This window comes from Cyrtonyx montezumae, unplaced genomic scaffold (assembly GCF_038088225.1).
Source record: "Cyrtonyx montezumae isolate F1298 unplaced genomic scaffold, pur_monq_1.0 scaffold_6, whole genome shotgun sequence".
Classification (NCBI taxonomy): Eukaryota; Metazoa; Chordata; class Aves; order Galliformes; family Odontophoridae; genus Cyrtonyx; species Cyrtonyx montezumae.
The window spans coordinates 13,554,230-13,580,674 of NW_027072067.1; the positions used below are offsets into that span (position 1 = coordinate 13,554,230).

Below are 26,445 nucleotides of genomic sequence, written 5' to 3' on the forward strand. Positions count from 1 at the left end.
CAAAGCAGTCAGTTAAGCTGCATTTTTGAAAAGAAAAAAAAAGTGTTTCCTTTCATTTTTAGAAGTTTTGAATAATGTAAGTATTTTACGGTCAGAAGTAAAGCTGGTATGAATTAAGGGGAATAAAGCTGTACCACGGAATATGGAGCTGCAATGCTCCTGCTTTAGCTCCAGCTAAAGTGGATTTGGAAGCAGTAGAAAGAATACCACCACTACTAAAAAACCTAAGAACAACTACATATTTTTTCCCCCAACTTTCAGTATTTTTAAAATTGAATGTTTCTATACTATATAGTTTCAGTATTACCAATGCACAATCTTCATTATCTTGAGGCTGAAAAATAACCTCAAGACTCACCTGATCAGCTCTCTAGGACCATTCAGACTGTTACAAGAGAGGGCAAACAGGTAGCAGCAGAAGACAAAAATTCAGGAGCTATGAGTAACACCCCAACATAATTTCATAGTGAAAAGGCACTGGGCATCATAAATGAGTTAAACCTAAAGTATCTGTGGGCTTTCCTATAGACCCAAATGTACCCTTAAAGATTCAGTCTGCACCCCAGGCATAATATCAAACTGTGTTCCACTTAAGCCCTCAGATTCTTCTTATTCTGGGGAAGAACATCTAATATTGGAAAACTGGGAACCTGTGCTATATGGCTTGTCAAATATTACCATATTTAATGGATGGCTCTTGGACCCTGCAACCTACTGCTTTAGAAAAGGGATGAGTATGTAACATTAAGGTGTGGCTCTTCCTTCATCTTATCACTACACTCGTATGTATGCTTTGTATGGAAAAGTTTATTTGATAATAAAAATAGCATTCACAGACTTTCTCCTTCTTTGTTGCTACATCATATACATAGTGTCTGTTCCAAGGAAAGAAGCTCATACTGGGTAAGTCCACATCTACTCATCCTAGTGTTATGTATAAACCCAATAAGTCAAATAAAGCTATGAACAATGTAGTATTTATATATGCATAGTGTTTTATAAAAAAGATTGGCCCACATACTGCTTTTCATCAACACAGAAAAGAGCATCATGTCGATAGCACATTGCAAGAAATGATGATTGAAGAACATAGACTGCATACATGTGCTTAAGAATATATAAGCAGGCCCACCATGAAGAAAGAAATGATATCTGAACCAACAAAAGCTTTAGAATTACTTATATAGTCTCCCGTTTTAAAACAGCTTTACATACCTGATTCAGTTTACATTAAAATATATTCCCCTGAATCGATTTGTTCCATTTTCAGAAATATAAACACGAAATCACATTCCTCACAGCTAAATTTTGTCATAAATCCTCTTTTATACAAGAAAAAGGCAACAGTTTTGTGATTTTTTTTCCAACAGGCTCTATTAATTACAATTTAAACTGTACACACAATGATTGGCCATCTTCTTTCTTGGTTTCGTTTTTACAGTACCATGGCAACAACAGTGATAGACTTGCAATGTTTTTGTGTTCATATGGAAAATGTGAAACAGTATACATGTACACATCAATGCACTGTAAAAAGCAGCAGGTTACTTTAGTGGTCCAACAGTAACGGCAAACATTTTGGCTCAGCTAGGCAGTAATCCATTAAAATCTCAGACCAATACTACAGCAGACTTACCACACAACTTGCAAATTTAAAAACACAACTTAGAAACTTGCAGGTTTCCCTTTTGCTGCTGTTCTCAGACTCAATTTTACAGCATATAAACCAGTACGGGTAGGCTTCTACAACCAGGTTGTCCCACGGATTGCCTCTTTTTGCCTGTGTTTTTCCTTTGATACTTCTGTTATTTATTTATTTATTTATTTTTCATCAAGTGCACTCCTTTTGTCTCAGTAAGGGTGAACCAGTAAAATAAAAACTTAAATACGGAGCGAGAAGAAGAGAGAGTTTGTCTGAATTTGGCAAAATAAGAAGAGCCCACTGGTTTTGCCTGAGCAGAAGGAATACACCTGCTCCAAGGGAGGACTCCCCACCGCACTGCCTTCCCGGGATCCCACTCCCTTCCCTTGCTCCAAAGCAGACACACAATACCATGCACGTTCGGGTTGCTGTCCATATACATCTAGAAGATGAGGAGGGCTGCGGTGGCTGCCTTAATGAAATACTGTTAAGTGTTGCTGAGGCTAATGAGAGATCAACAGTCTACATTAGTGTGACACAGGCATGGTGGTTACCAGTCTTTCTGCCTTTGCGCATCCTGTAGAGGGGGCCTGAAAGTATAAACTGTTCATGGAACAAACTAAAAATTCCTTATCGCAAATCATCTTGTGCTGTGTGGGTTTTTTGTTCTTTTTTTTTTAATTATTATTTATTATTATTTATTATTATAAATATCCTTCATTGAAACAGTAGTCTCTTCAAACAGTTCTTGCAATTTTAGGAACATTTTGTCTCTTTCTTTTTAATTCCTTCAGCAGGAGCGCTCCATTCCTACTGAGATGAACAATTTTCTTCCTTCCCCACCCCCAACCCTTAAAAAATTTTCTACATACAGTGTAGCAGTGAGTCACTAGAGAACAGTCTGGATCAAATTATTCCAACTTGGTCATAAAATCCTTTACCTATGTTATATTACTGGCTACCCCCGTTTACTATACTGGGGAGGGAGGGAAAGTAGCTCGATAAAGGAATTGCTCTTAAGAAATCTACAAAGAATGTAGAAACAAAACTTTATAATCCTTTAGGACCAACATTTGGCAAGTAATTAAAAAAAAAAAAGAATACATTGAAAAATACTTTCTTTAATATTATACATCAGGCACAACACTTTTTTTTTTTTTAATGTTTTCTTTTGTTGTAAGATTTCATCTGCATAAAAGGTTTGTAGGACCAGCAGGTGCCTCCTCGCCTCGCGGAGCCTGGGCTGTTCCAGGGAAGGTGTTGGGGACCCCTCAGATGCTGAGGTCGGTGCTGCACTCCTTGTAGGGCCGCCTGCGCTGCTCGGTTGGGTGCCGGCGGCTCGCCTCCTGCTTCCAGCTGCCATCTTCCCTCTGCCGGTGGCTGGCCCGCTCCTCCCTGAGCCGACGGTCAGGCGACCGCTCTCTCCGCCGGTCGGATGACTTGGCTCGCCGGTCCAAGGAGTTCTCCCTTCTCCGCTCTGGCGACCTCCTGGGTTCCGTGAGTCTCTCCAGTGAGCGCCGGCGTCGACCAGGTGACCGCTCCCTGCGTCTTTCTGGGGAGAGGTCTCTCCTCCTCTCGTGCCGCTCCCGTCTCTCCAAGGTGTTGTCGGCGCTCCTCGTCCCTTCCCTGCGCTGCTTTTCGGGTGACCTCCTCTTCTGCCCATTCACCGCCGCCCTCTCCGGTTGCCTCTCGCGTCTCCTCTCCGGTGACCGCTCCGTCCTCCTGCCTGGCACGGTGTCGTTGGCTTTACAAGTCCCGTTCCAAGTGTGGTGTTCGTTAGGATGTCTGCTAACCTCTCTGCTGCCTTTTAGGTCTCTAACGTAAGTCCGCTTGTCCCCATGTTGTGATGATTTGTGAAGATCTGGTGGATAACTGGACTCCAATGATGGGTGCTGCCGTCGGTCGGATGGCGTGGGTTTCATTTCCGATACATTTTGTGAACCTGTGGCGGGACTGTTCCTGTCACTGCTGGGGTCTGAAAGAAAATAACAGCAAAGCGTTTGGTACCGCAGCCTTCCGCAGCGCCGTGACACCACTTAGCACTCTTCAGACTTCATTAGTGACAAAAACAAACAACTGTTAAAGCACTCAGCGAGGGCTAACCGAAGCTTTTGTTAATTTAACTGCGAACAAGGAGAGTTACAGGTTAGTACTGGTGCTGCTCTGTTCTTAGCTGTGTTTTGGTCCAGGCCCATAGCATCGTTATGCTCTTCTTGCCATGGGGCACTTTACATTTCCCCAAGCTACTTTCTCTCCAATGGGTGGGGGGAAGTACTTTGGGTTGTTGGACTTTTTGTAATAGTTTCCAATAAGGAGGGCCTAAGGGCATAATCTTTTTTTTTCTTTTAAGCCTTTTGAAAGCATTGCCTTCCCGTTGTGGAAGGCCTTGTTTCAAACAGCGGAAAAAGCGCAGAAAACAGAATTGATCATTATGTTCTGACCTTGCAAAAGAACATTTTGAAGGTGTGAGAATTAGGCTGTAATCACGCAATTTCCATTTTAAGACGTCATTTAATCTCACTTAATTCTGCCATGTTATGAGAAGTCCTACGGTAGATTTTGGTTTTGCCACAATGATTCAACAGATGATGACAGAAGGTATGATTTTTTCGTATCAAAGCAATGGAAAGGTATTATAATATGTAGAATGGCTTTGATTAACACCTAATCTCCAGCTCATTATTTTCGTGTAAAATCCAGCCGAGCTACCTCTGTAACCCAAACTGCAAAGCTGAATAAAACCCCAGAACCGAGCCCGCAGCCCTGCCCTGCAGCTTAGCCTCAATCACTCACGTCATTTGGAATGATGCTTATGAATGATTCATTACAGACGTGGCAATCATTAAAGTAGCCATGCTGACTTAATGTGGGTGCTGTTTTTGTTACTGCATTTTTTTTAAAGCTGGTGCTGCTACGCTTCCTGCAGCCCACACTGACCTCGAGGTGAGCTAACCCAATGGCAACGACCGAAACCCTTCACAGACGTGTATGTGGACAGAGTGTTTTTTTCTACTTTTCTCCCTTTTGCCCTCCCTCCCCCATGCCAAACCCTATACATACTGCTTGCTCCTGCCACCACAGTGTCTCCCACCTGGTGACATCTCCGTTCCTTAGCCTGGCAGGGTTGGTGTGGGCATGAGCCATTATTTTGGTGATTTCCAAGTGAAACCCATGTTGGGACTCATGTGTGCGCATTTTTTGCCCATGAGCTTTCCCAGGCAGGACCACACCTCCTTTCCACAGCTGTAAGCACACGGCTTGCAGCAACCTGGCTATCACACAAGGTACAAGTGAGGCTTTAAGGTGCTCAGTGGTGTACTTACAATTCAGGGGACGCAGGGTGCTCGGAATGAATTGCTGTACATATAAAATATAGCGAAGCGGAAAGCAATGTGAGGGAATTAGGCCACAGCACAAAAACACCTAATATTGATTTTAGCTACAAACCGTAGTTTGATTATGGCCCATAAGGTAGAAGCAAGACTCCCCGAGCTTGTCATTTCTCATACATGCAGCGATATTAGGAGGTATCATCGCTGAGGAAGGAAGAGCCCAGCACCAAGAAAAGTAAGAGAAAGAGAAAGAGAAAAGTAGAAAGTTTAGATTCCCTATATTAAAGGTGAAAGAAAGAAAAATCTTCATATTTTATCTTAGAATAAAGAAAGTTTATTTTTCCAGTCAGATTGTCTAGGCTTCACCCAAATATAAGGCTGCAAAGACAGCGGTTGTTACTACTGTGACATAAAGAGACATCTAAGAGGTGATTCAATAACCCAGACAACGAGAGCATCCATTCTAAAAGACAGCTGGAACAGCGACACAGAATGTCATAGAAAAAACATTAACAATCAAACAACAACGAAAAATAAAGTCCACCAGAGACCACAACAATAAAAATAAGTACAAAACTCATTACAAAAATATACAGCCTCATAGAGAAGCACGTTCCAATCAAGTCAGAAAAATATTGGAACTTAACATTATTAGAGGAACCATTTGTGACTGCAGCGAACAGAACAAAGAGAGGAAGGAGTCCCAAATGTTACAAGGATATTCTTTACAGTAAGTAGTGCAGCCCCTGTATATTAAATCCTTGCGTGAAGAATGAACGTTTAGTGGTTTAGCATTAGCCAAAAGAAAACTGGCGTTGGATTTACATCCTCAGTGCAACAGACATATGCTTTGAGATGTGAAGCACTTAATTTACAGGGTATTGATGCAGTCTAGCATATGATACAGTACTGTACATCCAAAGGAGTATAGGAAAAGACAAAAGTAGAAAGAACATTACAGAATTTCAGTGCCATCATTGAACCTTCTGGTGTGCTATTTATATTACAGAAGTATAAACCCACAACTTCCCTTTTGTACTGTTAAATACTCAGTTGTTGGTTGGTTATACTCTGAATCGGTCATTTTAAGTTAAGTAGTGAACAGAGTGAGCAGAAACTCTCAAACTTCGTACAGTAAATGAGAAGAAAATCTAGTTCATAAATTGTGCAGAATGATTTTGGTTTTGTTATTAGAACATGGAGCGAATGATAAACACAGAAACTTACTGACACAGAAATAACCCAAATAAGGGGAGAAAAATGTAAAGGACATCCCTTCAATCATCAGTTTCTATAGAAACCTCAAAGACCTTTGGTTGGGAGTAGCCCTCCATCGAGGGCACAATATATGACAATTATCTCAAATAAATAAGACATAATTGTAATATTAAATAGTGTGCTATGTTAAGCCACCCAGCAATCCAACCTCCGGGGGAAGAAAAGGAATTCCAATGCAATTCTTAGTAAGAAACAAGGGCTGAATGTTTCCCCCAACACAGAGATGAGAGCACCTTTTCATAACCTCCACACCTTTTCAGGCCTTATGAATGAACAAGTTGAAATCAGCAGACTGTTTAAAGGGGGAGAAAAGGGCTCAGGAGGCCAAATCAATATATTTTTGCAGTAAAGCTTTTTTTTTTTTTCCTTTTTTTTTTCTTTTTTTCCTTAAATAACTTTATAAATATTTACATAAATATTAAGGGAAGGTAAAAATCCCATAAGCCATCTTGGCATTCATGTCTATGAATACAGACAGGAACTAAGAGAAAATCTTAACAAAAAAAAAATAAAATCACTGCTTCAGAATAACAACTCAGGATCCCACTTTTTGCATTGATTAGAAGTAGAGACCTATTTGAACAACAATTCAGCCGCTGAGAAACAGTTTGGCACAGTTCAATGACATTCCTTGTTTGGCTGGACAAGACAATAAGGTTTTTTTGTTTGTTTGTTTTGTTTTCCTCTCTGATCACCAAAAATACTGCTATGATGATCTTGCCTTACACTGCGCCCCAAGTCCATGGAAGCAAGCAAAGGATGAAATGTGTAGAAAATTCAGCACAAGCGAGGCAATTAACCATATGTTGCAAAGGTTGGTAAGACACTGGTGAGAAAGGAAAATAAAAAAGAATTCCCGCTTCAGATCTTGAGACAAATCATTCATGGAGTGATGCCAGGGAAGAAAGGAATGTTTTCATAGTTTGACCCACCATATTCTGGGACAGAGCCATCTCCGCGTTTCAGAAACAGGCGGACCCTGCGGCCACCATTTTTAATCAGTTCGATGGCCCGAGCATGCTTCATGTTCTTGGTAGTTTCCCCGTTGATCTCTAGGATTTCATCACCAATCTGTCAAAGCAATAAGAGTCTGAGATTAGAAAGAAGCCCTGAAGTGGGCCCCCTCCAGCACACTGAACAGAAGACAATGGCCTCAGCAAAGGGAGAGGATGAAATATGCACCAGTTAGGGCTACGCGTGCCTGACTCCTTCCAGTGACATCTACTGCTGTGGCTGCGAGTCCACTGAAAACTGTACTGGGGGTCTGGGAGACACGAGGAGGACATGGAAAGCTTGAGGTGTCAAATTATTTCACTGCCGTTCTGTAAAAACACCCTGCATTACTTAGTAACTAGGACTATGTTAGAATTGTTCTTATTTAGCTTTGAGTATTTTCAAGGTTTTGGTCAAACTGCTTGCTTGTTTTATGACTTGCTGTAACCAAGACGTTCAAGTAGTTTTTTCAGGTTCATTTCTCCCTTGGATAAAAACACCTGGCATGAACCAGCAAACCTCCTCTTGTAAATATAATCATTTATCAGGATAGAATAACAGGACTTGGAAGAATTCATCAAAGCATTTTCTTCCACAGGGCAGTGATGATTTATTTTCATCAGCAGAATTTTTGGACTTGTAAATCTAGCTCGAGCAAAAGAATTTTGAAAATGCCCTCCAGTTAATTTGTCTGGAGAAGACACAAGTACTTTGAAGTTACTATGCATTCTCTATCAGAGGGGTAAGGAATACAAAAACTTGCTAACTTCCCTTTTGTAGGCATTTTATAACATATGACTGTGCTATAATGTTTATAATTCAGATGATATGCAAAGTGAACAGTTAACACTAATTAAAACGATATTATAATTTTTCAACCCAACAGTCTATCAACATAAATGAACGGTGCCTCACTACTCCATTCCCAGAAGAGATTAAGATCAGGTAGGACAACCTAATTCTCTTCATATCCTCAGCTTTAATGGAGCTGGCAAAGATTGTGACTTTTATTTTCACCGCTTCTAAAGTTAGCCTTAAAGGTCCATTTAAGTATTAGAATTTGGAAATGTGGGCTGCAACAAGGATGGGGTGAAGTTTTCCAATGCATACACAATTTCAGAGTGCCAGAAGCCACTGACAGCAGCGAGTAGAAACTACTTTCCTTTCAGTTAACATTTATTTTTCCCATTTGCTAGTGCAGCAGAAGGCGTGTCTGCAGGGGAGAGGCAGGCAAATCAGCTCATTGCAAAGCAGCATGCTTTTAAAATCTGTTTGTGCATACCCTCATCTTCCCACATCTCTCAGCTGGACCATCCTCAGCTAACCGCAGCACGTACAGATCCATATTATACTCCCGGCCGCCTCGCAGGCTGAAGCCAAACCCTTTGGCTCCTCTTTCCAGCTCAACAGTGTAAAAATCTTGGTCCTGCTGGAGAGAAGACAACACATGTGCAACTGAACAGAAAGCTAAATGAGTCTCTAGTTCTCATTTTGAAATTATTCAGCCATTGAACAGTATTATTTCGGTTAGCTGTAGTTAAAAACAAAATCAGTTGAGTTTTCACACACACATGAGGATTTCCTTTGCAAAGGGCAGTGAAGAAAACCCCCTCCCAGAGCCAGGCTCTAATTAGCTGGTAACTGGGATGAGTCTACACCACAGTGCTGTCTTCTCCATTTTCTTACCACTCCTTCTGTTCTTTTGTCAGGTCAGAAGTACATGCATTGTTTTTCTGTACAGCACAATGCTGTTGGCATAGGGATGTTCTGAAGTCCCTGATGGAAGAGGTTACTTCTGGGATAGCCAGTGGCAAGGAAAGATAACAGTGGAATAATCTCTCTAATAAGGCACAGTCTGCAAAACCTGGAGCACTCCAACAACAGCTCCTTATTAAGTTTTGCTCTTATTTGTTCCCTGATTTTATCATTTGCATACAGCAGTGTTCTGTGGAGAGTCCTTAAAACATACACTTCCACCAACAAACACATCAATCACTACTGCCACAAAAACGCTATACTTCTTTAAAGTCTTAGTGAGAGTATTTTGGAAATGTTTGTTAGCTGAAACAAAAGCAACATGTATTAAGACAGGAATCAGCAAATCCCTCTTTATCCAGCAAACAGACTGAGGGAGAACAGCCTCATGGTATGGATTTTCAAGGGATGCATTTGAGCACAGCCCTTAAGCTGATTGGAAGCAGTAGTGTGTGGTAAACAATGCGATTAGAAAGGCATTCCTTACCTGTGCTGCTTGGGGTGGTTTGAAATCAAACTGGGATTCCTGCTTTGGTTTTGTGTTGTTCCTGCTGCAGTGCATGAGAGAAAGAGGGAGAGAGGAAAAAGACAGCTCATGGGACGTGAAGATGATCAAGAAGAAACCAAACAGAGAGCAGGGCATCGCGCTCTCCTCAAGGAAAACAATCTGACCTGGTCTCCTGTGGTATTTGCTGAGGAGTATGTGTAGTTGTAATTGTAGCAATTTTTTCTGCATTGGTCAATAAAGTAGCATTGGAGGATTCTGCAAAACAAATTTTATTTTTTTTTCATTATGTTGGAAGACCATTGGCTGCTCACTGAAAAGAAGTTTTGCAAAGTCATTTCACTGGAAAGCATCAGTATGTTGGCTTCAGAGAACTTGAAACAGGCTTATATTTCCTAAATCTCTAAATTAACAGGATAAAGACTAAGATACGTCATAGTAGTTACATATATGAAACTGCACAGCATCTCTAGCAGAGAAATACTGTCCTTTGTGCTTTATCCATCATAGAATCACAGAATGCTTTGGGGCAGATAAGACATTACAGCCCATCTATTTTTGACCCCCTGATGTGGGCAGGGACATCTTCCACTAGATCAGGACGTCCACAGCTCTACCCTCATGCATCTACTTTCTCTGGAATCCATTATCAGATGAACAAAATCACTTTCTAACCTGTTTTTCTTCTATGTAAGATAAAAAAAACTTCTAAGTGCTTCTAACCAGCTAAGAAACATCATCACATCCCTGCAGTTGTAGCCTATGCTCTTGAAAATGTCAAGGCTTCAGTGAAAACATCATATTGAGCTCCACTGCTGAATCATCTCACTTGAAAATAACGAGTGTACCAGAAACTACCATAGCCACCCATTGCAGAGAGCGTTAAGCAGAGAGTAAAATATTTCTATGTATTTATTTCATGTATAGTATATTTAAATAATAAATATTTTTTCCTCCAATGAAGCTTTTTTAGTAAACAAATACATCACTATTATCAACAATTTTAAGGGAACCCTAAAGCCACTCAACTGGAAAAAAAAAAAAGGCAATCTTGTATTGGAGATTGTCAGACATACTCAGAACAAAGGCTAACTTGTGAAGGAAGGGTTGAAGAAAGTTTTGTCTGTTACATAATGACATGAATTCAAATCATTAAAGTTCCAAATATGGAAGGTTGGCTGGATTAATTTCATAGTAGCAATAACTATCCCATGTATTATAAGCTTATCAGTACTTCCCCCACCACAAACTGCAGTCTTCAGAGGGATTGAGATATGGCTTTTATCTAATACATCACAAGGTGATATCAAATATGACTAAACCCCCAAATTACTGAAATATGTCTTTGAAATGCAACACACTGCTGCCTGAGCACTCAAAGCTGCATGTGGGGATGTGCAACTGCCTGCACCAAACACATCAATTGCTCTGGGCACCGTTTACAGAACAGCTCACCAAGAGAACACAGAGAAGGGGATTAACCTCAGAACTCAATCTATACCATGATGAAGGACTCTCAGCCCAACATCAGTATGCACAAACATCATATTTCTCCATGAGCAGGAGGTACTTCACAGAACAGGGAAGGAAGTTGCTGTAGGCATGACTTAGAAGGAACCATCCAGCTGTCCCTCACAGCGCAGCCTGGCAAAACGGTCCTCTTGCTACTCTGAGTCACAAGGAGCTAGAATTCAGAGGAAGAGTCTGTGGTACGTGTATCATCACTCAAAGAGTTGAATGATTGCCTAGGACAATGATGGCTGTTGGGACTGAGAAACTACAGTCAGTAGAAACATCCACACATTGGGCATGGCATTCCCAGCCAGAATCACAGCTCCTCTGTGGAACAGTTCTGCAGGCAAGACATCCATCCCCACCATGCGCCTATTCCCACTGTATCTTTAGAAGAGGGTACAGCTGATTACAAAATACTGATCAGAATTTTTGAAGAGCAGAATCTAAGCTGAATGCAGAATCACTGGCTAAAAATATATATTTTGTTTCTATACCGAATTTCTCCCTTTCCAGAGCCTCCTAAAAAAGAGCCACTGTAAGACAACAGAAACAAAAACTGGGTGGAAATATCTGGCTTTCCAACATAAAATTTTGTCTTCTGTCCTGACCTTGTTTGCCTCATAAACTCTTGATATCCAGTAATTCACTTCACTGACTATGAGAATAGCTCCTGTTATTAAACAGAGTCCAGCTACAATGAGAATTTGCAGAAATAGGAGTTTTCTCTGCCTAAGTCAAGGAAAAGTAACGGTCATGGGTTTACTTGGTCCTGGGAACCTATTTCATTTCAAGGATTTACTTCAGTCGTGGAGATACCTAGAAGATCTATAGGTTTTTCCTTTCCACAGCCAATCCATGTCAAGGGAAACCCAGGAAAAGGGAAAGAGGAAAAAAAAAGAATCATTCAAACAGATGGGTTCAATGAGAGCACAGCTCCTTTGCCTGCAGCACTGTGTGCAAGTTAACGTGCCCAAGACCTTAACATACAGAGCCCTAACATCTTCCAGACCAGAACTGGCCCGTGTCCAGCAGCTCAGAGAGCAAGAGGCTTTGCGTGGCTTGTGTGAGAAGTTCCCACATCCCTATGTCCCTATTAAACTCTTGGATTCTACAAAATAATTCCATGTATTTTGTTAAGTTTCCCTGATGCTTAAATCTGTCTCCAATACCAGAAGGTCCCGAAACATGGTTAAGTGCACTGTATTCACTCAGTACAAAACCTCTGGAATCCTCCACAAATATTTGTAGATCAGATGAAGATGGGCTTCAAAGAAAAAGTAACATTCCTACCCTTTAGTGGCTCACTAAGTATAATGAGTTGAGCAACAACACATCTTTGGTACAGATGTATCTTCATACCAATTGTACTTGGCCCACCCTATCCCATGAGGAAGGTTTGGTGCATCATTTTTGCTAGTGTTTTAGACGAAGGTTCAGGACACATGCCAGCCATCATGCAAAACTGGGACAGAACACAAATATAGGAAAACTTATCTCCATCATAATTACAACAGTACAACCTGAACCCTGCATATTTCACTGATTTCTTTGCCCCGCTCTGACCTAGAACACACGGACACCAATTTAAGATTGGCGTTTTTTGGCTAATCATCCCCTTGCATCATGCTAAACCATTGTAATATTGCAAATACACTCCTGTAGTGGTCCATTACAATTAGTTGGTGCAAGACTATTAAGGAGCAAAAACTTTTGGTGGTTTTAATAACGTTAGAAAAGATTAGCAATGTGAGTTTACGGTGAGACTTGTGATGAGTTTTAGTTTCATCCTTATTTGAGAAGCACAGCTTGTAATTTACTTTTTTCTTTCCCCACTTAAGTATGCTGCTAGAATGCTTAGACTTGCCAAAAAGCACCCTGAAGTCAGAAGGCAACAAGAAGAAAACAACATTCAGACTGATTCCTTAAATTTCATGGGTTTTGAGCAAACCTCTCACCATGTTTCCGAGTGTTTGGCCTTACTGGCTTCTGGAAATTAAAAGCAGACAGAGCACAGAAAACCAAGACTCAAAGTCTGCACTGCAGAGACAGAAAAGAGTTGGCTTCTTCTCTAAATTACAGCTCTCCATCTCTAGGAATGCCTGATGTCAGTCACAGCTGCAGAGGTCTCTTTGAACCTAAGCAATTTAACAAGGTATTCTGTACACTCATTTGCATGAACAAGGCTGGCTGAGTGCTCACACCAGGATGCTATGTTCCTCTTAAAAAATCCAAATGGTTCACAAGTTGTTCATTTCAAAGATTCAATTTCCTTGACTTTGATCAGGTATCAAAATAAAGGTAACAAACAATTCTTTTTCTGGTTTACCTTCCCAAAGCAGCATGCACAGGCCAGCTCAGCCCATAGCCTGATTCACAGCCATTTTGTTATTCATGAATTCTGATTTAGCTGGAAGCAGAAAAGGATCACATACCATTTGACCTGGTAGCTGCTAGACAGTAGGAAACTAAAGCCTTCATGCAAAATAGATAACTCTAAACAGAAATGATTTACAGCAGATCACTTCTGGTCCTGGCCAGCTTTTGCACTATAACTAAACACATCACCACCATTTTCTATGGGGTAACTAAATCTATGTTTCAGATTACTACAGGAAATCACATCATTTATCTTCTATATTCTGCATTCGGCTCAGTTCACAGCTTTCCTATGCTTCCTTGGAAGCACTAAGTGCAGTAGTGCTGGTCCACATACACAGCAAAATGACAGCAAAATGTCTCCTGTCAGGCTGCAGAATGAAAAGGTCTCCTTCCAGTAGTTTTCACTGTTTTTCAGCCTTTCTTTCAAACTTAATTGAGCTTTCCCTACATTTAACTGAATGCAAGGAATGTACTGTACAGAAATGCTCATTATTTCTGTGTCTGAGCCAGCAAATCCTATACCAGCGGACTCAGCTTAAATAAGTAAGAGCAATGTGAAAGAATCTCTTCTGAGTTCTCTTCGTGAACCTATCCATTGCAGAACAGGACAAAGAACAAACAAAATTCTTGCCATTCTAGCTATGCTAAGTATCTGCTGTGTCTATACCTGTATGTCTGCTCTGTTCCTATTTGCATTGCAGCTAGGGATTCGTCTCGTGAAAACGATTTATAACACAGATCTTCACTTTTACTGAACAGTTCAACGAGGGGAAACTAGCACCAAGTGTCAGCACACTATCAGGGATCCTACAAGTTCCCTCTCGTCGGAAGCAACTAGATCCTTCCTGTCCAGGGGAACTCACACTCCTTATCAGCTGCAATGCATCTTGCAATGGCTTGCAGAGCCATTGCTGTTACAAAGGCATTTCCAAATGCAGCTCAATCACTTCAAAGAGCAACATACTCAGAATAAAAACAAATCTTCTTTTCAAACAGCTTAAAACATGACAAAGTGTTTATCCCTTTCTGTGATCTCTTTAGAGGCTGTGGAAAGCTTCAGGGATCCCACATGCTATGAGTGTGCAGCAACTCTCAAATATTCTAAAAGCTGTACCATTAACCTAAGAATCAAATCAGAGAGTACCAAGATACGCATCAAATCTGCAGACCATTTTAAGGAGATACTTGGAGAAATACAATAGAATGGAATAGAATAATGACTTTTTAAATAGAGGATCTGTTGAGAAAACAATATTCCTACAGAAAAAAAAAAAGAAAAAAGCTGTTAAATACAGCTACGGAGCACTCACAACCCCTGGGCTCCAATTCCCCAAGCAGGAGATGAAATCTTTACCATTCTGCAGCTCTGACAGATGAGAAAAGCCCAGGAACAAAGCAACAAAAGGGTCAGAAAAGACAGCAGGGAACAGATACTTTACCATCTCCTGGGATGATGCGCAGAGTAACGGTGTTTCCCGCTTCCTTAATGAGGTTGACGATGTCTGAATGCGACTTGTTGGTGATGGAGCACCCATTGACGGCCAAGATGCGATCGCCTACTTTCAGCTTGCCACAGCGGTCTGCGGGGCTCCCTTCAATTATCCGACCTATTTTGTGAGGCATGGCCACACATGCATTTCCCGCTTTTGTATTGGTTTGGGGGTTGTTTTGTGTTTTGTTTTGTTTTTGTTTGGTTTTAATTGTTTACATACGTGGGAATATGGTGAAGGGGAAAAGGAGAAAAAGGGTTGAAAAGGGAAAGAGAAGGTTAAGGGTTAATTAATTAATGCATCAAGCAAAAGTTATTATAGGATAGCTTTGCTGCCAGTGTTCAAAACATTGGCAATCAACTAGTATGAGTGCACAATACTTCTTTTACAAAAAGGTGTCTGTTCATCCCTCAAATCTCCCTCCCCCTTGATTTCTGTGAGCTTTTAGGGACTACAGCTGCATTTAGCAGCCCCAGAGCAACCCAAACCCTGACTTTATTTTTGTACCAAAAAATTGAAACTGTGTGCTGAAAACACAACCTTCCTCCTCCAAGATTACATCGGTGTCAGCCTCTCGAGTCTCTCTCTAAATCAACTGCTGTTCAAGCTTCTGCCAATGTTTTGTTCTTTCTACATTTAGAAAGATTAAATCCTTCTAGCCCTGGGAGGGAGTGTGGCTCCCTTTCCACCATGAAGCCTCAATCTACCAGCACTGGATGGGGAAGCAACACAAAACAGTTTTCTTCCATTGCAAACAAAGGTACTACCAGGGAAGGTACAGGACCACTACAGATGGACCAAGACTGACAAAAGTAATCCATTTGGTGCAGGCATCCCCCTCAGCCTCTGTTAACTCTTCCTCTTTTACCATCCAAGATGGTATAGGGATAGGAGTAAAGGCATTCTCATGTAAATTCCTCTAAAACCACACACAGAGTCACGGAAATGTCTGACACACAGAGCAAGAGCATTTTGGGATGAATGTGTTTTGAAAATAAAACTTCCCTCCTCTTCCATGCAACTGCTTGGCCCCAGAAACACAGTCTTCCTCAAAATGCAGGTTTGGGACACATGAGATATAAAACATAACTCAGATAAACCCATTAGGCTTCCATCTGGCATCTTTATAAGGGCATGAAACTCTCGGGTATGAAGAGCGTGGTGAAAAACACTGAGGTATGCAGAGTGATTATCCAATGCTTCACATGTACGTACATGTAAAAGAGGTGATTTTTTTTTCACATCATGGACTCACAAGATGATGGGAGATTTCCATCCTTAACTTCTTTAGAATTATATTTCTAGTTAAGAAACATTAGCAAATGAGATCAACTACACCCAGAAAAGCAGGGAAAAAATGGAAGGTAAATACAGATACCAAACACGATACATTCACCCTCAAGATGTGCTTTCCCATCTGTGATGTAACTTCTTTGATTAGTAGTTTTAGGGATAAACACTGCCACATGCATGAAATACCAGAAATGCCATAAAGAAGGAACACAGAGTGAGAGAACAAGGTTGGAAAGATGTGATGAAAACTACCAAGAAGCATTTGTGTTAGTTGCAAATGGTTGGGGAACTTTCTTTTTTTACTGTGGTGTTATAAAGTTTCCCTTTCTTGTAATATAAAACCCCATTCAGTTTAAAGGCTCTGTTAAAGACACCCGAAACAAGTTCCTGAAGTAAGGAATGAATTCCTACTCAACCCAACCCCTTGGACACTGATGGCCCAGCCCACACCAAAGTGACCAAGGTGAGTTTTAGAACCAGTTTGGCCCATCTCTACATACTACTCATGAAAGGAAAAACTACAAAGCAAGTACAAAGCAAGCACCACACAGGAGAGGGAACACATCTCATGCAGAGTATTGGGAAAAAGTTGAATACGCTTGAAAAAATTAAAGGAAAAACAGTCACAGATCAACAGATCTCCATGAGGAGTCCCTGCACAGAAAACTTCCAGTCAGAGAGTATCTTGGGCTAAAGCAAACACAACTCTTTACAGACTCACATTAAGGTTTCTCTGTAGAAAATAGAGCGTATTTTTCATACAGTAGGAGTTACTACTGCATGTTTGCAAATGCTTTCAGAAGACAAAAGCTCTCTCTCTGGTTTAGACGGAGTTCAGTTTAATCAATATAGCACTGCACTGTTGTGTTCAGGCACCAAAATATCTACTCTGGAAGAGCAGTTTCCAGCAATGAGGACAGCATAAAGGCAGCCTAGCACCTGAGAACTGACAGAGCTCACTACATCAGGTCTACACTAGAGATTTCATCCTTGTGACCTCTGCTGGTCTGACTGCCCAGAACCTGTATGCCCCAGGAACATTCAACCTGCAGAGGGAGACTGCAATTTATTTTGTCTACAAAACATAGCCCTGCTCTGAGAGACAGTGGCAAAATAGCCAGAACACTTGTTCTGTTCTTCCTTTTCCTCCATCCACACACAGACTAAGAGAGAGAGAACAGTTTTTTCCCCTATAAAGTCAAAGTCGATGCTGCCTCTTGGAGACCACAGGAAGGGAAGTAAGGAGCATTTCAGACTGGCTTCCTCCTTGCAGTGACATTTCTGCCCTAAAGTTGGCAGTCCTGTGCACACCTGCAAAGCCAGCTTATATGTGCTTAGCAATATAGAACCCATTTGTTCAGAAAACAGAATCACACCTCTCTTGCAACAATATCTGGTGACAAGTATAGGATCATGTCACAGAATCACAGAATGGCTTAGGTTGGAAAGGATCTTTTAGATCATCAAGTTCCAGTCTCTGCCATGGGCTGGTTGCCACCCACCAGCTCAGGCTGCCCAGGGCCCCATCCAACCTGGCCTTGAGCATCTCTGGTGATGGGGTACCCACAGCTCTGGGCAGCTGTGCCAGGGCCTCATCTCCCTCTGAATAAATAATTTCTTCCTAATATTGAACCTAAATTTTTCCTCTTTTAGTTTAAAGCCATTCCTCTCTGTCCTACCACTAGCAGACTGTGTAAAAAGAAAAAGTTGTCCCTTTCCTGCTCTTAAGCTTCCTTCAAGAACTGCAAGGCCACAGTAATATCTCCCTGGAGCCTTCTCCAAGCTAAATGAGCCCAGTTCCCTCAACCTGTCTTCACAAGAGAGATGCTCCATCCCTCTGATCACCAGGCCTTCCTCTGGACCCACTCCAACAGCTCCACATCCCTCCTGTGCTGGGGGCCTAAGGTCTGGACACAGTGCTCCAGATGGGGTCTCACGAGGGCAGAGCGGAAAGGGACAATTACCTTCCTCACCCTCTGCCACCCCTCTATTGATGCAGCTCAGGATACCGTTGTCCTTGTGGGCAGCAAGAGCACACTGCTGGCACATCCATGAAGACCCCATCAAAGTCCATCTCTGCAGGCCTGCTCTCTATGAGCTCTTCTCCCAGTCTGCACTCCTATCTGGAATTGCCTCGACTCAAGGGCAACACCTTGCACTTGGCCTTGTTGAACCTCACTAGTACCTGTCTGACAAGTGTAAGGGCAGAATACCATGTGTGATGCTGGAAGAACATTCTATCTCCAGACACTGATGAAATGGGTTTGGGAGGAAGAGACAAGGTGGAATGGGTAAAAAAAAAAATCCTGTTTTTTTTTTTTTCTTAAAATAAAAAAAAACCCTCAAGTTTATGTCACTCTAGCAAGGACTATTAATTAAAACTTGCCAGCTATCGGCACACTCACTCTGTAATGAGGATCAGAATAATCCCTGATTGCAAGAAGTTAATCAGTTGAGGCATTACTGCTTTTAGTGATGGCTCGATTCAGCCATCAGAAGACATATTTCCTTCTGCTTGCTCTTTTCCGCATTAGAAAACAGTGCCTTTGAGAGGGTCCCTGACTGCTCTTCTGCAAGTGAACCCCAGGAAGGGGTCCAGCTCACAGGGGGAATGGCCAAGGGTGGCATTTCTCATTCTGCTCTTCATGACTCAGTGCTGAACAAAACCCAGGAGGCAAACACCTACTAAGTCTCAGCCCCTAATTAAACTATTAACTACGCAAATTAGGACATATTCGTGACTTTTAATTAAACATCCCCACTTGCCTCCTTGAGCTTCAGCTCTACAACCTGCGTCTCACTCGAGGTGCAGTGCCAAACCCCAAGACTTACCGAACGTCGTCCCCGCCTCGGGTCTGCTCACCGACGACACGATGACGAAGCCGAAGCCCTCATTCTCACCACGGCGGATTTCCACATCGTAGGGCTGGACCACAGTGCTGACCACGCCGCTGCCACCTCCGCCGCCGCTGCCGATGCCACTGGTGCTGCCGCTGCCCGAGCTGACGGTGTTGAGGGAGTTCTGGCTGCCCTGCGGTGTTCGCTTCTCCTCTGTCAGCGAGGCCGGCTGGTTGCTGCTGTGGTGGGAAGAGGCTGGGGATGGGACCTCGTTCTCTGCCTTGGGGACTGGGGAGGGAAAAAGAAGTATGTCTGAGCAAGCTGTGCTGTTTGGTGCTTGACAAGTGCTGTGCGCTGAGAGGAAGAATTAAAAGAAGACAGTACCGGCTTTAATCTATAAGTCACAAGCAGAACCAGGGGTTCTGTCCTCCATCTCCTTTTGACAGCACCTGCTCTGCTCAGAAGCAGCACTGACCACACACCTTCATCCTCTCCTGTGTACACCCATGCAGCCAAAGCCTTCCACTGCCATATACAGAGCAACTCGGTGCACAGCTGCACGCACGGATGCTCTGTGGCATTTCAGCTTGGATTACATCAAGGCAAAGCTGTCCCCTTTAGATACCATATCCTCACTTCAGTTACATATGTCACGGAATTGCAGAATCACAGAATCATTAAGGTTGGAAAGACCGTGATCAGTTAGTCCAACTGTCAACACATGCCTGATCATTCTAGATCATGTTCCCCAGTGTCACATCTACCCTTTACTCGAACACCTCCAGGGATGGTGACTCCACTCCCTTCCTGGGTAGCCTGTTCCAGTGCATTACAACTCTTTCTGAGAAGGAATTTTTCCTAACATCCAACCTGAACCTCTACTGGCATAACACGAAGCCATTCCCTCTCATCCCATCACTGTTACCCAAGAGAAGACCTTGACCCCTCACCTCATCATAATCTCCTTTCAGACAGTTGTAGAGACTAATAAGGTTTCCCCTAAGCCTCCTCTTCTCTTGATTGAACCATCTCAGTTCCCTCAGCTGCTCACCATAAGACTTGTGCTCCACACCCTTTACCAGCTTTGTTGCCCTTCTATGTGCACAAGCCATGGGGATAGAGAGTCAGAGTAAACATCCATCACACAACACTTGTATATTTTTTTTTAGATCAGTGCTATCAGTTGGGTAGCACTGACTGTTTTTAATTAACACGATCATGATTAAAAATAACTATCGACATTAAAACAAAATGATTTGTGAACTAAGCTTTTCTGGATGGAAGTACTAGCAATTTTCATCTGTACAGTCTGGCACAGTTGGGAGGAACCTTTAAACATTATTAACATTAATATTAAGCAGGTATTTAACAGCAAGTGAAGCTGGAGGTGGCATTAGTTTAAAATCTAATCAGCTACCACAAGGCTTGAAGAAATCTCAAAAATTCTCTTAGTCCACACTTTGCTCAAGCCTGGGCCAGCTATACTTACTGTCAGTCCTGACAGATGTTTGTCTAATCTGCTGTTAAATATCTCCCCAGGCAATCTATTGGTTGTAATATCTAACTTAAATCTTCCCTGCTGCAACATAAGGCTATTATTTCTAGTTTTATCTTGCAGGCATATGGAGAACATATTATTCTCTCCCTGTCTGCTGCAGCCTCTTATAGTCTCAGGGAGTTTAACACCTCCCCCCTTTCTCTGCTTTAGGCTAAACAATCCCAATTCGTTCAATATTTCCTTGCAGACCATGCTTTCAAAAGCTCTCCTTATTCTCCATGGTCTTCTGGACTCGCTCCAGTTGGGTCCTCTCCAACTCAAACATATCTTTCTTGAAGTGCTGGACCATGCTGCAGCTGAGATATCATCTGCTGGGGAAGCAGGAGAGTTCCCCACTGCCTACACTCCAGCACAATGTTGTTCTTTACCTGAGCCAACTCCAGGTAAGAACAGCGGCCCGTGGTAATTTCCACTTCTGATTACCCATACAGATCTCCACAGTCCAATTCTGCACCTGAGAGCAGCATATTGCACTGATCCCTGTGGCATGATTGACTATGTTAACCAGGTTGCTTGCTGCTTCTTCAATTTGTCTGGTAAATCAAAACTAAGCTGAAAATCTTAAAAGCAACAGCAACAACAAAATGGATGCCAAACAGAATCTAAACTGTAAACCCATAATCCAGAGGAAAACAAACTTGAAAGTATTCCTGAGACCACACGATAGCATTTACATACTCAAGTACTCAAGTACGTACTAAACACATTATATTCTACGTACTATTTTCTACATATTAATACATTTATTAAGAGCGCATAAACATCCTCCTATATGGATCTCAGGCCATGGAGTACCCATTTCTGTGAACACTTTTTCTAGTGGCATGTAGATGAGAGAAGCAGTAAGGGCCCAAAATTCAGGAAGAGTTTCCTCTGCAAAGTTATGTTGGAATTTGAAAGCCTGCAAATATAAGGTGAAAAAAAGGATACTGAATAATTTATCCTAGAGTAAGTGTCCAGATTTGAAATGATACAGAAATAGCTCTGCACAACCCCCTGAATGAAATAGCAAGGGCTTATATCAGAATCTTTCATGCATCTAAATCTTTTATAATTTCCAGCCTGGAGGCTGTAAAACTAGGTATAAAATCCATGCACATGGACAATACTAAAATTCAGCTGCCCCTCTCTTCCTCTCAAGCCCCACTTCCTATAACTTTGTCAGGAATGACAGGCATTCTGCTGATGTAGGCTATTAGAGCAGAGATATAACTCAGCATTTAACCCACAACTGGAAGATGGAGAGAAATAAGAAGTGAACACTTATTTAATGTTGTGTGTAAAGCACTCAGCCTTGGATATGAATAAAGACATGTTTTAGAAGTACTGTTCCACTCTTGGCCTCCACTGTGGGTCTCATTTTCTGCTGTACTGATACCCTTTAAGCCTGAAGTACATCATTGCCTATTTTTCTGCAGATGCCTGAATTTGAAGACCATGTTTATAATGTATATAACATAAAGGGTCTGTTGAGACTGAACACAAAGACTACAAAACAAAAGTGAAACGGAGACAGTCACGACTACGAACAAAATACGTGATGCCTATTTGATAAAGAGCAAAAAAGACAAAAGGCTAAAACCAGTCACAAGAGTAACACCACATTCCCTGAGCTCTCCCAGCATTACAAGGAAGAGCTTTTGCTCCTAAAAACCTGTGCTGAACCAATGGAGTGTGGCTAGAAAATCCATCCCACTGATGGGCACCGCAGCCTACCTGTGTAAACTACTTTGCGCCTGACGGTCAGATTGACGTGACCTTGCTTGGCCGCCTGTTGCATAAGCTGGACAACAAGCTGGTGTGATTTCCCAACCACGGGTGTCCCATCCACGCAGATCAGCTCATCGCCCGACCTCAGGCGGCCGTCGGCATCAGCAGCACCCAGCGGTACAATGTGACCGATGTAAATCTGACAAGTTGGCACAAACAGGAAGAAGGAAAGAAAAGAAGAATGTTAAATGAGAACCATAAACGCTCAGTAACCAGCTGGAAGCAAGAGGTATATCAATTTAGTGGGGACCAGAAATTGTTGACAATTGGTCAGGAGAGTTGTTCCTGTGGAAAACAGCCCTATGCTCATGTGGGCACACCGTGAAAACTGTAATCAGGATGCTGACATCTCTTTGCTTGAGGCAGTCCAGCCACTCTACTGACAGACAGCCTTGGGAAATGTGTTCAACCAGACAGTGACCAGAGGTTAAAAGCACTGATATTCCTGCCAGGGAGCTGAGATTGAGTTATCCTTCCAGGTGTCTCCAGGGTTTTACAAGTTCAGTACCACTGGACTGTCCACCAGTTTTGCTTTGAGTTGCTCTGGTATGAGAGGGATTAATGAAACCTACTTGTAAACCTGCCCATGACATCTTTTCCTCAATGTCCAATCCATTTCAGAGATACTGGTCTACTAAAAAAAAAAAATAGGAATAGCAAAGCAAGTCAAACTCATTTCAGGTATGAAGATTGGGATTTGTTTTTTGTGGGAGGACAGTGGGGAGGAGTTGTGAGATTTAGTAATCATAGCTTATTTTAACAAGGATGCCACAATGCAGCTCTGTACATTTGTACGCGCTATTGCTGTGCTTCTGGAAGACATGGGGAGTTAAAACAAGCCCACTCAGAGATGTACTCACAGGTTCTCCAGGCTCATTTCCACCCAGAATCCTAAATCCAAAACCGGTTTCCTTTCTCCATAGAAAGATATCCTGCTCTTGGTAATCTGGAACTGAAGGAAAGAAAGAAAGAAAGCTATTAGTTTTAATCAGAACTATATACCCACATCAGGACTACTCTGATATATGTGCAGAAGGATCCGTTGCACAATTTTAATCATTAAATGAGGTGTTCTTTAACTTTTAGACATAATTAAGAACATTTATAGGTTTAAGTAGTATAGTAATGGATTATTAAATCGCTATGAAAAATTGTCCCATGGTTTCTGCTTTCTAGTTGTCTAATTGTGATTTTATCACCGTACTTTTTCCTTCCACCGTTATTAGCACTATTACCCAGTGTGAGAGCCTCTTCCAAACCATCAATACATGTGTGTGTACAACACAGAATCACTCTGACAGAAACAATACAGCACCCTCCTCTTTCACTGGAGACAAAAGAGCCACTTGTTATGACTTCTACTGTTTAATTAACTTTCACGAGCATAGTTTGCTATCTGTCTGCTTACACTGCTTTAAATAATGATGGGACAGATCCCCGACTGGTGTAAACCAGAAGGGTTCGTCTGATAACAGTGCAGCTCTCCAGACTTCCACTTGCTCATGTATGGGTTTTATAAAACCACTGCAGAGACAAAACCAGCTGGAAACATGAAAAAAGATCAGCCTTACCTACTCATTAGTATGGAACACCAGCAAGGTTTTTACAATGAATATTACATACAGCGAAGCACTAACCTTGAAGTGCAGTTGAACAGAAATGTTTTATATTAACTTATTCATGGCTGCTTTCATCCTTTTTTTTTTAAATGCAAAATTAATTGCTAACATTAAATCATATCAGAAGACAACTTCAGGTTCATTTAATATTTATCAGTAGGTATCTATAACGTTGACTAATTTTGTAACGATCCACTCCCAAAATTTATAGTTAATGATCAGAAAAGCAATTCCTTTACAAGTCAGCTGCCTATATCTTTAGTAAAGAAACCAAAGTGTATCAGCCAGGAACACAACTTCAGAAAGTGCAACTCAGTGGATGTGACACATTCAAGAAAACACTATCTAGACTTCTGTATCTATCTGCATATATGAGCAGACATCACTATTGTCTGTTGGCTTGGTCTTTTGGTGCTTCTCAGTGTTAAGGCTTTTGGTTGGTTCTGATGCTCTCTCTTCAATGATTCATCAGTGGGTTTAAAAAATAGGAACTTCTGGAAATACTGCAAACTGCAAGAACAGGTGAGTGCTCAGGCACGTGTCTGGTTTGACATTTTCATTCAAACTGGTTCACAGCCACTGGCATTGCAAAAAATGCTTTCACATTTTAAGCATTTGCTGCTGTAAACCAAGAAGCTTCAGGCCTCTGCACATAACCTTGCTGAACCAGAGGCTAATTTCTGCCCAGCTATACCTACAGAATAACCAGGTGAGGAGCACGCTGGAAGCCTTTGCTGTCCATCAGTGTGGCTGAAGGCAGCTTGCCATTGCCAGGACAGCCCAATCACAGAACCCAGACAATGAATTAATTGCTGTTTGTCACTGCCTTCAGTGAGTGGGAGCATGAAGAGCAGACACGCTGGGAAGTACCTCTCCAGCACTCTGCAGGCTTTTTTTTGGCAAAGGCTGGCCCCAACCAATTAATACTGCAGGTTGGATCTGTCAGAGGCAAAATGGCTTCTGCAGGGAGCTGCAGTGTGGGCCTGTTTTCTCGGCCTCTCTCAGTACCCTCCCATTTGTCATGTCTCCAGCCCTGCTGAATGGTGCCATATGCTCCCAGTTTGGCACCATGAGCCAATTAGTGGCTGTGGGGAACAGTGGCACGCCACGGTGCGGCAGCGGGGCCAACAAAACACACATCTACACCCAAAGCAGCAAGTTCATTCACAGGCTGCTGGAAGGATCACAGGAAGGTGAAACACAGATACAGCAAACACGCAGACAACACACAGCGTGAGTACGAACCCAACAGAACTCTTTTTACCACTTTTTGCTCCAGCTCTGCACTGTGAAAACCTCATCCACCTCCGTGCTGCCACACGGCTGAGCGGGGCCATGCTGGAGAATCACATCAGCTTCTCCAGTATTCAGCAGCAATTCATCACAGAATCATAAAGTCATTTTGATTGAAAGGGACCACTAAGGACCACTGGGTCCAACTCTTCTGCAATGCACAGAGACGCCTACAATTCCATCAGGTGCTCAGAGCCCATCCATCCTGATCTTGGGTGTCTCAAAGGATGGGGCATCCACCAGCTTTCTGGGCAACCTCTGCCAGTGCCTCGCCTTCCTTACTTAAAGGGAAAATTTCATGGTGGTGATTAACTTTTAGGCTTAAAATGAATGAAAAAGAGGTCTCCAGGAGTAGTTTGTAACAACGCTGCACTTTGACAAGATAAATTCATGTACACAGCCCAAAGGGGTAAAACCTGCCCATCTGCTCATCCTGACCTAAACCAGAGTGCTTGGAGAGCCTTGCAAATGTGGTAAGAAGTGTTGTGTTAGGGCCAGAAGAAGGGATGGAAGATGTGAGTGCTGCAGCCCTGAGGGCAGGTTCATGATGGAATTAGGAAGGTGACGTGCCCACCACCACCAGCCAATATGCAGCCAAGCAAGTGCCTTGCACCTCTATGGCCAACCTTCCACACTGCCCTGGTGATGAAGAGCCCCCACCACAGAGCAGCAGTGACATCACAACAAAACACCACGGGACACAGATACATTCCCGGCACAGTCTTACATTCTCCAAAACTCGTGGAATTGATTTCTCTCTCTCTCTCACCCTTGCTCAGTCCAGTTGCAGGCGAAGGTGACATAGCTGTAATATTAATTTTACAGTTTTGCAAAGCGTCATGTATCTGCTTTCTTGTTAGTTCATTTAATTAATTTTGACTATATGGATCATGTTAGGCTTGCATGCTCATAATTGCTACTGTTATAGCTCTATGGATAATTACATACCAACCTTTACATTGACTTGCACATGTCTGTGTACATGTGGATACATTATACACACACAGAGGAATTTATACATTTATGCATATGCATGCAGGCATATTTGAGACTCATTCTTTTGTCCTTAAAAATACTTTTCTACCAAACAAAAATCAACACCACGACAAAGCAAGCTTTCCAAGTGGAAATCTCTTTCCCTAATGTTAAAGGAAATTCTAAATGTGTGGTGGTGAACAATAAAAC

General features: G+C 42.2%; 1 protein-coding gene across 17 annotated transcripts in view; it reads right to left on the reverse strand.

Annotated features, from left to right (window-relative positions):
* Window positions 1-787: 787 nt before the first annotated feature.
* MAGI1 (membrane associated guanylate kinase, WW and PDZ domain containing 1) overlaps window positions 788-26,445 on the reverse strand; it is a 286,033-nt gene continuing 260,375 nt past the window's right edge. For 4 of the 17 annotated variants that reach the window (XM_065749531.1, XM_065749527.1, XM_065749529.1 and 1 more), the window contains 10 exons: window positions 25,988-26,065; window positions 23,209-23,300; window positions 22,295-22,487; window positions 19,015-19,308; window positions 14,839-15,042; window positions 9,673-9,763; window positions 9,488-9,551; window positions 8,528-8,674; window positions 7,185-7,323; window positions 788-3,617 (listed from right to left, as the gene is read on the reverse strand). In XM_065749531.1, the coding sequence (XP_065605603.1) occupies window positions 2,914-3,617; window positions 7,185-7,323; window positions 8,528-8,674; window positions 9,488-9,551; window positions 9,673-9,763; window positions 14,839-15,042; window positions 19,015-19,308; window positions 22,295-22,487; window positions 23,209-23,300; window positions 25,988-26,065 (2,006 nt within the window). In that variant the 3' untranslated portion in view covers window positions 788-2,913. Of the gene's footprint in view, window positions 3,618-5,089; window positions 5,179-7,184; window positions 7,324-8,527; window positions 8,675-9,487; window positions 9,552-9,672; window positions 9,764-14,838; window positions 15,043-19,014; window positions 19,309-22,294; window positions 22,488-23,208; window positions 23,301-25,987; window positions 26,066-26,445 lie in introns of all 17 variants that reach the window. The other 13 variants (XM_065749535.1, XM_065749534.1, XM_065749532.1 and 10 more) reach the window with 9 other exon arrangements.